Source organism: Phascolarctos cinereus, unplaced genomic scaffold (assembly GCF_003287225.1).
Source record: "Phascolarctos cinereus isolate Bilbo 61053 unplaced genomic scaffold, phaCin_HiC Scaffold_4;HRSCAF=312, whole genome shotgun sequence".
Lineage (NCBI taxonomy): Eukaryota > Metazoa > Chordata > Mammalia > Diprotodontia > Phascolarctidae > Phascolarctos > Phascolarctos cinereus.
Genome location: NW_027555847.1, coordinates 234,848,526 through 234,862,340, shown reverse-complemented (window position 1 = coordinate 234,862,340; position 13,815 = coordinate 234,848,526). Strand labels below are relative to the sequence as shown.

At 37.4% G+C, this 13,815-nt stretch overlaps 1 protein-coding gene across 1 annotated transcript in view; it reads left to right on the top strand.

Annotated features, from left to right (window-relative positions):
- APC (APC regulator of Wnt signaling pathway) overlaps positions 1-13,815 on the top strand; it is a 143,054-nt gene that overhangs the window by 79,963 nt on the left and 49,276 nt on the right. The window contains 3 exon segments of the mRNA XM_078152958.1: positions 1,902-2,010; positions 4,553-4,666; positions 10,232-10,315. Coding sequence (XP_078009084.1) covers positions 1,902-2,010; positions 4,553-4,666; positions 10,232-10,315 — 307 coding nt within the window.

The window sequence follows — 13,815 nt, the reverse complement described above, 5'->3', positions numbered from 1 at the left end:
CCAACAGTGGTCATGTACCTGTGAGCCAGTGTTGCTTCCAAAAGGCTGAAGAATTGTTGCTATGGTGTTTGCTACCTGAAAACGCTGGGAGAGATGCCAGGAGCAGAACAGAGATCGAAATATCACATTCGTTGATACGGCGAAGGCCTTTGATATTGATCAGTTGTGAAGATTTGTAGAAAATTATGTCAGAATATGGCTGTGTGGAGAAGTTTATCAGTATTGTAAGTCAGTTTCATTATGCCGTGCTTGCCTGGATTCCAAATCATGGACTATGGTCTCATACTTTCCTAGTCATCAATGGAGTGAAGCAGAGCTATGTGCTTGCTTTCATGACATTTTCTGTGATATTGTCAGATACCTTCAGAGAAGACAAAAATAGCATCAAGGTCAACTACCACATGGATGGCAAATTATTTAACTTGAAAATGCTATAATCCAAGACTAAACGGGAGGGAGAGTTGATGTGTGATTTTTTTTTTCTTTGCAGATGACTGCACTGAGTGCAGCTTCTGACTGAGGCTGAGATGTAGCAAAGCATGGATTCTCTGTTAATTTTGGCCTAATAGTTAACACCAAGAAAACACATGTTCTCCACCAGCTAGCACCACACCATACATATACAGAACCATCAGTTGTAGTAAATGGAGAAATTTTGAATACTATGGATAAGTTCACTTACCTTGGCCAGTATACTTTCCAGGGATGTCCACATAGATGATGAGGTTGATGCATGTATTTCCAGAGCTAGCTCATTGTTTGGGAGGCTGCAGAGGAAAGTGTGGGAGAGAAGAGGTTTTAGGCTGTCTACCAAACTGCAGGTCTACAGAGCCATTTTGCCAACCTTATTATGTATACCAGTACCATGACAGGAAACTGATTCGCTTCCATTCGAATTGTCTTAGGAAGATTCTGCAGGTCACCTGGCAAGATAAGGTACTGGACACTGAGGTCCTTTCTTGAGCTAAACTGCCAAGCATTCAGACTATTGCAGAGAATGCAACTGCGATGGGCTGGCCACGCAAATGGCAAACGTTGTTCAGATGGCAGACATATGTTTGCCTAAAGGACTTTTATAGAGAACTCACACAAGGCAGGTGCTCACCTGGAGGTCAGAAGAAGCAATACAACAACACTTTCAGGTGAAGAACTTTGGAATTGATTGTGAGACATGAGAGACACTAGCACAGGACCACCTACTATGGCATGCCTGCATCAAAGAAGGTGCGGTGCTCTATGAGTAAAGCAAAATTGCAGTAGGCCAGAAGAAATATGAGATGCACAAATTTAGGGACATCCTTACTCCAAGTGTTCATATGTGATAGAGCATTTCAAGCTTGTATTGGTCTGATCGGCTGCAGTTGGACACACTGCACCTTGATCCTACCATAGTAATGTCATTTTTGCCTTCTTGGAGCGTGAAGGGCAACAAGGAATCCACCATGTGTAAGGTACTGTGCTAAGTACTTGTGTAAATGAGAAAAGCAAAAAATAGCCTTTGCTTTCGAAGTACATACATTCTAATATGGAAGATAACCCATAAATAACTGTTTGCATACAAGATATATATACTGAGTAGATGGGAAGCATTGTCATCTAAGGGGACCGAGAAATGCCCCCTGCAGAATATAGACTTTGAGCTGAATTTTGAAGGAAACCAGGGAAATTAGAAGTGGAAGTAAGGGGTCAGAGCGCTGGGCTTTACATGTAGCAAATGCTAAATAAATGCTTATTGAATTGAAGGTTAATGTCTATGGTTTAAGGTTCTCCTTAGAAATAATTATTTTTCATTATATCCCTTTGTTAATATTTCAGTTAAAAAAACTTGCTATTAAAGTGATGTGGTAGATTTTATATGTATTCTGCATTGGCTTTATGTTTTGTTACTTTTTTTTTTAAAGATCACTACTACTTGCAGAACTTGAAAAAGAAGAAAAAGAAAAAGATTGGTATTATGCCCAGCTTCAAAACCTAACTAAAAGGATAGATAGTCTTCCTTTAACAGAAAATGTAAGTAATTAAGCAGTCTGACTTATTTAGATTCGATAATAACTTCTCTATATAGGTAATAGCTATATTAATGTATATTTGACAGTGTCTGTGCTAATTATTTATGCAAAGTTAAAATGCTGATTATTTATGTAACGTTAATTATTTATGCAAAGATATTTATAAAAGTTAAAAAATAAGACCTGCTCTATAAAGAGACTACTCTTATTTCCAGCTCTGAAAGAAGTCAGCACTTTTGAATAGTATTATAATTAAGTGAATTTGAATTGTTTTGATGACCATATCTAAAGAGTAATTATTCATATTTTGGTGTCAGTTTGTAAGGCTCTGTGAGTATAATGCTGTAGGGTTCTGTGCTTCACCCTATTCTGTTTTCATTTTTTAGCCAGATCTTGTGTAAAGACATAAGTGGTATGCTCCTTGAATTTGTAGATCACAAAGCTAAGAGCAGGATAGTTTATGTGTTGCTTAACAGGATCCAAAAAAAAAATCAATAATTAGAACATTTGTCTGAATCTACTAAGATGAAATTCCATAGGACCAGGGATATGCTGGAGCCAGCTAGAACTGATTCTTGAGGACTGTTAAATTTTCAGTGTGAACATTTATACCTGGGCAATGGGTAAATCAAAGCTTAAGTTATTGTTTTGTTGATTGTCTAGATTTAAGAAAGTGTGTTATGTGTTTCCTTCTCCCCCCCACCCCAACCAGGGAGCTAGTTATTAAACATTTACCAGCACATTCTTGAATAGGAATAAGAAGGATTATAATTGGAGTTTTAAAAATCTAAGATAAGGAGGTGTGGCTATATAACAGTTTGGAAACACTCTGCCCTTGCAAACTATATCTAGATTATTGTATTAATTCTGAGTGTTGAATTTTAGGAGAGATTCTAGAAGCAAGCAGTCAGCATCTCAGTTGCCTCCTTTATAGGATCATTTAAAGGAATTGGGGATATACTTTCTTGGCTATTTCTTAACCATGTCTACAAGACTTGACCATTATCATCTCCTCCCTCTCTCCAGGAACTTTGGCCTCTGTTCCTGGAATCTGATGGGTGAACTTTCATCTGATCATGACCAGAACCAAACACATTACTACCCAGCCATTTCTAAACCGTGCCACAATGCATGTAGCCCCTTCCTTTGCACCTGTTATCCTTTCTTATTAGAATGTAAGCGCTTTAAGGGCAGGAACTGCTTTGGTTGCTTGTATTTGTATCCCCAGCACTTAGCAAGTGCCTGCCACATATATAGCAAGAGTGCGATATCATTTATTATTCCTTTATGTTGAGCTGAGAGAAGAAGAGACTTAGGGGAAGTCTGGTAGCTTTGTGTTTAAGTATTTGAAGGGCTGTCTCTTGGAAGAGGAATTATTTGACTTTTTTTTGCTTGATCTCAAAGACAGAACTAGGAAGTAGAAGTGGCACATTTCAAAGACCATTCTTCTTATGTAGTTCATATTATAATGTAACCCATTGAGGAAAATTTTATATTCTTTCTCATCTTCCTTTATATAATTTATAAATTTATATATAAAGGAATTTATATAATTTATAAATATAAATTATGTATTTATAATTTTTTAAGTCCCTATCCTAGAGAGGAAAAATTATTTTTTAAAAATTTAGCATTAGGAGTAACTTAAGATAGGTTGAGGGTATCTCCAAGCATACAAGACTATAGTTGAAGCTAGCTGACGTGATTCTAGTATCATAACAGACTAAATAAAATGCAGTGGTGAAAAATGACAGTACTCAGTCACAAAATCTCATAGGCGGAAGGGGCACTAGGGGGCTATTATATAAATTATATAAATTCCTTTATATAAAAAAGGTTTTTTTGACCATTTCACAAAGTATCTGAATTGGTTTTAATCTAGTTGTTACTTTTTTTTTTTTATCGTATCAAAAATCCACACTATCTTAGTGAAAGGTCTTTGAGTTGTGGCCACAGAATTTCATTTTCATTCTCTCCTGGTGATTAGCCTCTTAATGTAGATTAGTCCTTCAGATAACAAACATGCATTCTATAGCCAAGGGTCCCAATACTATATTAAAAACCTTTTCAATTTGATTAAGATGAGCCAGAGCTTGTATTACCACTGACATAGACTTGAAGAACCCAGTGTCACATCCATACCTTGGTGTATCCTTAAATCAGTTACATACAATTAAAAATAATACTACTAGGTACTGATGATTTGTTATAAATAAGAAATATGCCTTTATTTAAAATAATTTGTGGCCAAGAATAAATACAAATATATTTGGGTTTTACTCTTGTGTTTCACAAAGGGAACTAGGCTTAGTTATTACTTTCTTTTGCAAACCTAAATAATCAAACCGTAAGGTTTTTCTTAAACTGACAATTGACTATCTTCATATATGTGTATGTATATATGTGTATATATATGTTTGTTGACTGTTCTTACCTCCTCATTTTCATTATTGTTTGCTCTTTAGTGTAAAAATTCATACACTAATGACTTTTAAAAATATTTTTTTCTGTCCTTCACTTCTTTCCTTTGCTATCCATCCCAGTTCTCTTTGCAAACAGATATGACTAGGAGGCAATTGGAGTATGAAGCAAGACAGATCAGAGCTGCAATGGAAGAACAGCTGGGTACTTGCCAGGATATGGAAAAACGAGCACAGGTAATTTAAAATACTAGATTTTGCTTTTTGAAACATTTATGACTATACATATACTACATGTTTAATTTAGAAAGTCATTGGAATTTTACTAGAATATTGGGTTTTTTTAATTGATAGGTAATTTTGCTTTTGAATATTATAAGCAGTTATATTTTTAAAGCCATAACATTTTTGAAATTTTTGAAATTCAGAAGTTGATGTTTCTGTGCAGACCTTTAACATGAATGCCTCAAAAGTGTCAAACCTCTTTACAATTAGACAGATAAACTTTTAAATTGCCACATGAGGATCTACCTAAGTTTATTGTAATTACTTTAGTTGACAAACCAGAAATTTTATTGGAAAAATATTGAGTTTAAAATGTCCCTCCTCTTGAGAGTCAGATATGGAATTTGTATATCCTTTTAGATATGATTGATATTTATGTTTGTTTATGCATCGTTGTTTCTTTGTTACAAGAGAGGTTGGATGGTAGTATTGGAAAGCGACAGTGATGTTTAAAAAAAAAGGAAGTAAATCTGAGATGGAAAATAATTATGTTAAGACATTCATTCTTTTTTATTTTTTTTTTAACACTTTGAATTCAGGAAAGGGTTTTTTTTTAACTTTACTTTTAATTCCCAAATCTAGCAGTAGTTCACAAAGATCACTTTGATAACCGAATGGAAGACTGGGGAGAGATTGGAGGAATGGAGACCAACTAGAAAGCTGTACTAATAGTCCAGGAATGAGATGATAAGGACTTGTATCAGGATTGTGGTAGTGTCAGAGCAGAGAAGGGGGCAGAGACAAGAGATACTGAAAAGGTTGAATCAGTATGACTTTGTACCAGATTAGATATGGGAGGTGAGAGAGTAAGGAGTCCAGGGTGACATTGATGTTGTCAACTGAGGTGACTAGGAAAATGGTAGGTGCCTCGGTAGAAATAAGGATGTTGGAGTGGATAGTTTGGTGGGGAAAGATGATGAGTTCAGTTTTGGATGTTTTGAGTTTAAGATACCCAATTGGCAATTTGAGATATGAGATTAAGGTCAGGAGAGAGGTTATGTCTAGATAAATAAATCTGAAAATCATCTGTGTAGAGATGATAATTGAATCCATAGGAATTGATGGGATCACCGAGCAAAATAGTATAGAGGGAGAAGAGAAGAGTGTCTAGGAAAGATCATCAAGTATAGTCATAGTTAGTGGGGATATCCTGAATGGAGATCCAGCAAAGAACACTAAGAAGGAGAGACCAGACACCAGGAGGAGAACCAGGAGAGAACGGTGTCATGTGAAGAGTGTCAGTGAGAACAGTATGATCAGCAGTATCAGAGGCTCCCAAGAAGTCCAGAAGGATAAGGTTTGAGAGGAGGCCTTTATGTTCAGCAATTAAGAAATAGTTGGTAACTTTGGATATGTAGTTTCAGTTGAGTGATGAGATAAGAAACCATACTGTAGAATTAAGAAGGAGAGGAAAAGAAGTGGACGTGGGGGGCATCTAGGTGGCGCAGTGGATAGAGCACCAGCCCTGGATTCAGGAGGACATGAGTTCAAATCCAGCCTCAGACACATAACACTTTCTAGCTGTGTGACCCTGGGCAAGTCACTTAACCCCATTCCCTAGCCAAAAAAAAAAGAAGAAGTGGACAGTGGTAGTTGGCTTTCTCAAAGTGTTTAGAAGGGAGAACATGGAGAGATAGGGAGCAATAACTAGTAGGGCTGGAAAATCAGTCAACACAACACCAGGTGAACATAGTAAAATCATAGCAAAACCAGAGGAAGTAAGAAGAATGGTTGGACCTTGGGGTGTGCTTGAGCCAGCTTGAACCAGAGCTGATTGTTAAATTGTCAGAGTGTACATTTATGCCAAGTTGGAAACCAGCAAACATTGTAACTCATGGCTTGATTTATCATTTCACTGATTGTCTGTACTTAAGAAAGTGATGGAGAAAATGTCGACAATATAGATCAAACTTAAAAGTGTGTCATATATACAATTTTTTTCAGTGAGTCAGTTATTGAACCAGCACAACCCAATCAGAAATACATGTCATATTCTACTGAAATTGCAAACACCAAAGAAATAGAGGAATACCTTCAAAAATATGACATGTGCAGACAAACAGAAGACCAAAGAAGAGACCTTAAATAATCAAATCCCAGAAAAGGAAATCGAATTAGCTACTATCAAAGAAAAAAACTCATGCTGCTGTTGGAGTCTCAGAATTCTGTCACACTTTTAAAGAACACAGTACCAATACTATAGAAGTTATTCTCAGAAATTGAGGAGGCACTGCCCCAAATTATCATTAGAGACAAATATAGTGCTGTTACTTGGTTCCCAGGGAAGATTTTCCTGGTTAGCCAGGGAAGGATGAAGCAAAGTATAGCTATTGTATAAGACAAGCGACAGAAATTAAAGATGTAAAAATGTACATATTGGAGATAAAACTATTCTTATTTGCTGATGGTACTATGGTTTATTTGGAAAATCCTAAAGAATCATCAAAGATACTAATTGAAATAGCAGTTTCAGCAAAATTACAGGCTGCAGAATAACCTGTCACAAATCAACACATTTCTGTGTAATAATAACAAAATTAAAGAGGCAATAATAGGAAGGGAAATCTCATTCAAAATAACTGCAGAATGCATAAATTTTTGGAGATCAGTTACCAAAGCACACAAAATACTCATCCAATCCAATAAATATTTATTAAATCCCTTCTACGTGCCAGGCACTGTCCTAATAAAAAGACAGGCCCTGTCCTCAAAGAGCTTACAATCTAAAGGGGGAGACACCTCACAAAAAAGAGTCAGGAAAACAGGGATGGGTGTGTGGGGTAAAGGACACCAGGGCGGTATGTTTTTTCATGGAATTGAAAACAGAACAGCTGATGGCAAAATGGAGTGAACTGGGGGTCCAGTTTTTACCTTCTACAAAGAAAGGCTTTGGGAGGAGTTTGGTACTCCACCCTCCAGCCCTCTAATAAGAATGGAGTGGAGGCTAAGGGAGATGGTATCCATCAAGGCTTGAGTTAACAACATAGTGTTAAGTTTAGAAGTGATGAGCTTTTCCTGGGAGTGGAATCTTGTTCCTTGGAGTTGAAACCAGACTCATTTCCAAAGTGCCTTTAAAGAAATAAAGAACAGGGGTGCTAGGTGGCACAGTAGAGTAGGGCACCAGCCCTGAAGTCAGGAGGACCTGAGTTCACATCCAGCCTCAGACCAAACACTTGACACTTACTAGCTGGGTGACTCTGGGGCAAGTCACTTAACCCCAACTGCCAAAAAAAATAAATAAATAAAATATAAAATTAAAAAGAAAGAACAATAATAGCTTAGAGGAATATTTGGTGCTCAGGGCCAGGCCATGCCAGTATAATTAAACTGACACTAACAAAGTTAATTTACAGTTTTACTGCTATGTCATCCAAATTGTCAAAGGGATCCTTTACAGAACTCTGTAAAATAATAACAAAATTCATTTGGAGGAACAACAGATCTAGAGCACGGCTGAGGAATCTGTGGCCTTCTGGGTCCTTGGGTGTGGCCTTTTGACTGAGTCCAAGTTTTACAGAACAAAATCCTTTTATTAAGGATTTATCTGTGAAGTTTGGATTCAGTCAAAGGGCCACAGTTGAGGACCTCTCAGGCCACCTGGGGCCTCAAGGCTGAAGGTTGCCCACCTCTGATCTAGAATATTGAGAAAAATATTGAAATAAGGTGAGGATGAAGGGAAAAATAGCACTTGCAGATCATGAATTATATTATAAAGCAACAGCCATCAAAGCCATTTGGTATTGGTGTACAAATAGAGAGGTGGGGCAGTGAAACCAGTTAGACTAGAGAGAAACAGAAACAATGGAACTCAACAACTTACTCTTCAATATATCCCCAAAAAGTTATAGGGCAAAGTGATATAATAAATCATTAAGCATTTATGAAATGCCTAGTATATACTAGGCACTGTGCTAGCACTAAGGATACAAAAAAAAGTGGAACAGTCCTTACTCTTAAGGAGCTTATTTTCTAATGGGGGAGAGAACACATGTATCCAAAACATAACACCAGCAGGTGGTTGGTAAACCTAGGAACAGAAAGACAGTGGTAGCTGGGGAAATCAGGAAAGGCTTCAAACCTCAAAAGTCCGCAGGCTGAGTCTTGAAGTCTTGAGATCACGGGAATCATACATTTAAAGCTGGGAAAGGTCGTGAGTGACATTTCATTGTATTCCCCCACAACAGCCATTTCAAGTGTATGTCTTTACACCTCACAATTCTCTTTCAACAATGGACTTTGGTATCTGTTTTGAGTTCTCTTTTCCTATCAGTTTTCCCCATCCTTAAAACCTCTGGTCTCCCTTCATAGCCAGACTCCTTAGAAAGGGTAATCTGTACTTATTGCCTCCATTTCTTTACTTTTACCCTCACTTGTTAATCACTCCTAATTTGACTGCTGACCTGACTACTCAAGTGAAACTGTTCTCTTCATTTGTGGTGGTTGTTTTGTCATTAAAGACTCTTGGTGACTCACTGTGCCACCTAGCTTCCCCAAAATGGTGTTTATATTTATACTAGTCCTGAAAGCATCCCTTATTGTTGTTGTTGTTGAGTTGTTTTTAATCTTGTCTGACTCTTTATGACTCCATTTGGGGTTTTCTTGGCAAAAATAAACTGGAATGGTTTGCCATTTCCTCCTCCATCTCATTTTACAGATAAGGAAAACTTAGGCAAACAGGGTTAAGTGCCTTGCCCAGGGTCACTCAGCTAGTAAGCATCTGAAGCCAAATTTGAACTTAGGACGATGAGTCTTTCTGATTCCAGGCCTAGCACTCTATCCACTGTGCCACCTGTCTGCCCCTGGTCATCAGAAAACTCTTAATTGTTAAATGCAAATATTAGATTGGCTTCCTTCACACTGCTTTCTTGTAGTTCTAACATTTGACTATTCCTTTTTAGTTTAGCTCCTTTTTAATTAGCTTTTTTATCTAACATTTTAACCCCCATTGTAATGCTAGTTCTGAAAATGAAAATAATGGTCAAGTACAGTCATAATCTAGAAGGAAAAAAATCAGCATATGTCAATGATTTTGTATTGAGAGAAAAGAAGCTGCTAAATTTGACTTTCTAAGTTTGGTATGATTAATACGAACTAAAATTTCCAAGTCCTTTTATTAAAGTATGCCCTGATTTAGGTAAACTGAAAAGTGAAGTCCCGTTGAATTAAAAGATAAACCTACTTCTGATGACTTATTTTCCAATGGATTTACTTGTTGAAAGCTACCTTTAAATGTTTAATCCCTTCTTTAAAACAAAATTTAACTTTTAAAAAATTGCTTTGAGGTTTTAGGAGAATGTCACTAATGGAGAAACTGTGAGATAATAAAAGTTAAACTGACAGTTGTCTCTGCTCATAAATGTGTAGATACTTACATTTTATTTCATGCCATAAGAATGAAAAAATTCATTGGCCTGCCATAATTTGTCAAAACAACCATGATATGGCTTATACAAGTATATTTTTACCATGTGAGTGTGTGTATGTATGTATATAATTTTATCACTTATTTTATTTTAGCTAAGAGTGGCTAGAATTCAGCAAATTGATAAAGACATACTTCGCATACGACAGTTATTACAGTCCCAACCTGCAGAAGCAGAGGTTAGTAAGTTGTTTCTTTGTACTATGTAAATGTACATAAGTGTAAATAAATATGAATGGGCTTTTGTTTTTTTAGTGATAAAATTAATAATAAAACATGATTATCTAGACTGACAACTATAGGATCCAGTAATTATTTTGGTATCTCAATGTTTATTCTGTTTTGGACCTGGTTAGAAAAATAATAAAAGTAATTGCTACCTTACTGTGTTACCTTTGGATAGTCATAATGCATAAGTAATATGAAATTACTTTGATATAGCTAATATACTACTGTAAGCTACATCTAGTTTATTTACACATAATCGGAGATATAACTCTGGATGCTTCCTGTCAGTGAGTAAACTATTTCTCGAGTAGACATTCCCCAAATTCCTAAATTATGTTACACTATAACTAAATTTCTGAAAGATTGTGTGCAAACTGAGTCATATTTTAAAGAATATAGGACAGAGGTTCTTAGCCATTTTTGTGTCATGGACTCCTTTGGCAGTATGGTGAAGTTACGGACTACTCAAAATAATAATTTCGAATGTATAAAATAAAATACATGGTATTAGAAAGAAAACTAATTAGACTGAAATATAGTTATCACAATGGTTTTTAAAAAAAAAAAGTACATGGACCCCAAATGCTCTTGGAAAGTCCCTTAGTCAAAGGAATACTATATAGTAAAATTAATAATTTTCTCCTAGGAACATGAAAGCTGCCATACTGGGTTATATCTATGGCCCATCTAGCTGAGTATTCCAGTGCCAGCTAGGAACCTAAGAGATGTGTCATGGCTAAAAAGCAGCAGGTAGGGAGAAGATACCTATTCAGGAATATAGTGGCTGAGTCCAGGAATGAGAGATTGTGTTCTGAGACCCTTCCCCAAAATGGAGCTCTTAGAGGAACTCACCATGGGAGAAGGCGTTTATAGTAGAGTTAGGAGGTAACTGTGGTATAGAGCTAAGTTTGGAGAATGAAGGATGGCTGGTCTGGGCTCTTCTCTGAAACGGAGGATCTAGGAAGAATGCATCTTAATGGTCTTCCCTCTGTGGCTTCTTTTGAATGATCCATATGGATCAGAAGACCTTTAGAGGATTCTGTAGCTTTAGATTGAGCTGAAGGGCCCCTGGTACCTTAATGTTGAAAGAGTCATATCCAGAGTTCCCTGCCTTCTCCCTTGTAAGCAGGCTTTTGTGAATTCTTCCTCCATCCCTAGAGCCCTTCTTCATACCTTCTGAAATATTTCCTCAAGTCACAACTGTCCAGACTTGTCCCAACATAGCCAAAGTCTGAAGCCATTGTCATAGTTGTTGTTGTTTAGTCATGATCGACTTTGTGACCCCATTTTGGGTTTTCTTGGCAAAGATACTGGGATAGTTTGCCATTTCCTTTTCCAGCTCATTTTATAGATGAGAAATTGAGGCCAACAGGGTTAAGTGATTTGCCCAGAGTCACACAGCTAATAAGTGTCCAAAGTGGGATTTGAACTCAAGTCTTCCTGACTCCAGGCCCAATCCTCTACTTTGCCACCTAGCTACCCTAATTCTGATAGTGCCCTACCCAGAAGGTGAAATCTGCAATCTGCTTGATCCTGAGGCAGTCTTTTCATAGAACATGGCAGTTAATTTCCCCTCCATCTTCCTCCTCACCCCTAGCTCCACCTCTTATTCCACATCACACCATTCTGCATAAACTATTTTGCCGACAGAGAGCAGTCAGGCAGTGCCCTTGAGAAAGTATCACTTGAGTGGGGCAGAGGGAAGAGGAGTACCCTGCCTTCTGCTTTGGTCTCTCTCTGCCCCACTCAGCCAGAAGGGGACTCCATGAACCTCAGAAGATAAGAGAATTTGGACATTTTCCTTAGCATCGTAAGAGTGCCCCAGGACGGCTTTGGCCAGCAGCAGTATCTACCTCAGAAGTAGTTAACAAATTGTATATAATGAGGCAAACAGATTCAGGACTCTGAAAGGAGCCCAGAAGAGAAACTATACCATACCTAAGGGAAATATCATAGAAATTCTAGTAAAAAAGACTTCCTATATCTGTGAGTTACCCCTTTTGCCACATGTGCTCCCTAAACTTGGTCCCACTTCGCCTTGCACTCTTTATGCACTGATGGGACAGTGTGTCACATACTTTTTTGGGGGGGAGGGAGTGTTTTGGATCAACAATTATAGTAAATACACATTTCTAAAAGCTGAGTCTATCTGACTAATTGAGAGGGCTCAGGGTTAGTGCATAGATTAGAGCTCCTGAGCTCCAGTGAAAAAAACAGATACAAAACACCCCCGATTTCTCAATGCACAGACAAAATAAAAAGCCACGGCCACCTCTTAAATGATCTCAAATATCTCTTGATATTCTTTCCCTTTTCTTCATTCACATAGCCACCACCTAATTTAGCCTCTTTTGTTTGAACTATTAAAGTAGCCTCCTGATTGGTCTCTCTGCCTCAAGTCTCTTTTTGTTCCAGTTGGTGTTTCCGTTAGCTGCCAAAGTGAATTTTCTAAAACATAGATCCAGACCATGTCACACCCCTTCTTAGTAAATGAAAGTGGCTTCTTATTACTTTCAAGATCAAATATGAACTTGATTAATGTTTTGGCTAGCATTTAAACTCTGTGTGTGTGTGTGTGTGTGTGTGTGTGTGTGTGTGTGTGTGTGTGAAATCTTGAGTAGCACTTTGATTAATATTTAAAACTCTTCATAACCTGGCCTCTTCCCGACTTTGCAGGCTTCTTACACTTTACTTCCCTCCATGTATTTTATGAACCAGCTATACTTGACCACTTGCTATTCCTCACTCACAACACTCCATCTTTTAGGGAGTCTCTTCCTTTGCATTAGCTGTTCTACATTTCTGGAATGTTCTTCCTTCTTACCTGTCTCTTTAAAGGTTACCTGGCTTTGGGAATTCAGTCTCTTTGTGGGAATGGGAATTAAAACAGTAAGTCTAAAGCCTGTGCCATATCAGGAATAGACAGGACCTTGAAAAGTTATTTATATGTACCCAATATATAAGGTTTTTTATGAATTTTTTTTTTAAATAGGGTGTCCAGATTTGTGGTTTGTGGTTTTCAGGAAATTTTATGATTCTTAAATTTTCAGGTCATTTAAAAAAATCATAGATAGCTTACTTTTTTTTCTGTTATGTCTTCATTTATTTTACTCACTGTTGTTATACTTCTCAGTAAGCCATTCTTTTCTGTGAAACTTTATTTGAACTTCTGGAGTTATTCTTTTCTAGGTTTACCTTTTTGGGCTCCTCTTAACACATAACATTTCTTCATTGTGTTTGGTGTTTTCTTCTGTTCACTAATATCTAGCCTTGGTGTTTGGATTGAGATATGGTGCCAGATCCAGGCTCTGCCCCAACCCCCACTTTTGGATGGGATAGTCTGGATCTTTTTGGTCCTGGCTCCTTTCTAGTCTGGGGCCGCCACCATTCTTACGAGGGTGGCTGATATGAAGCCCCACCCTCTTCCTCAGTCTCCTTCCACAAGCCTCAT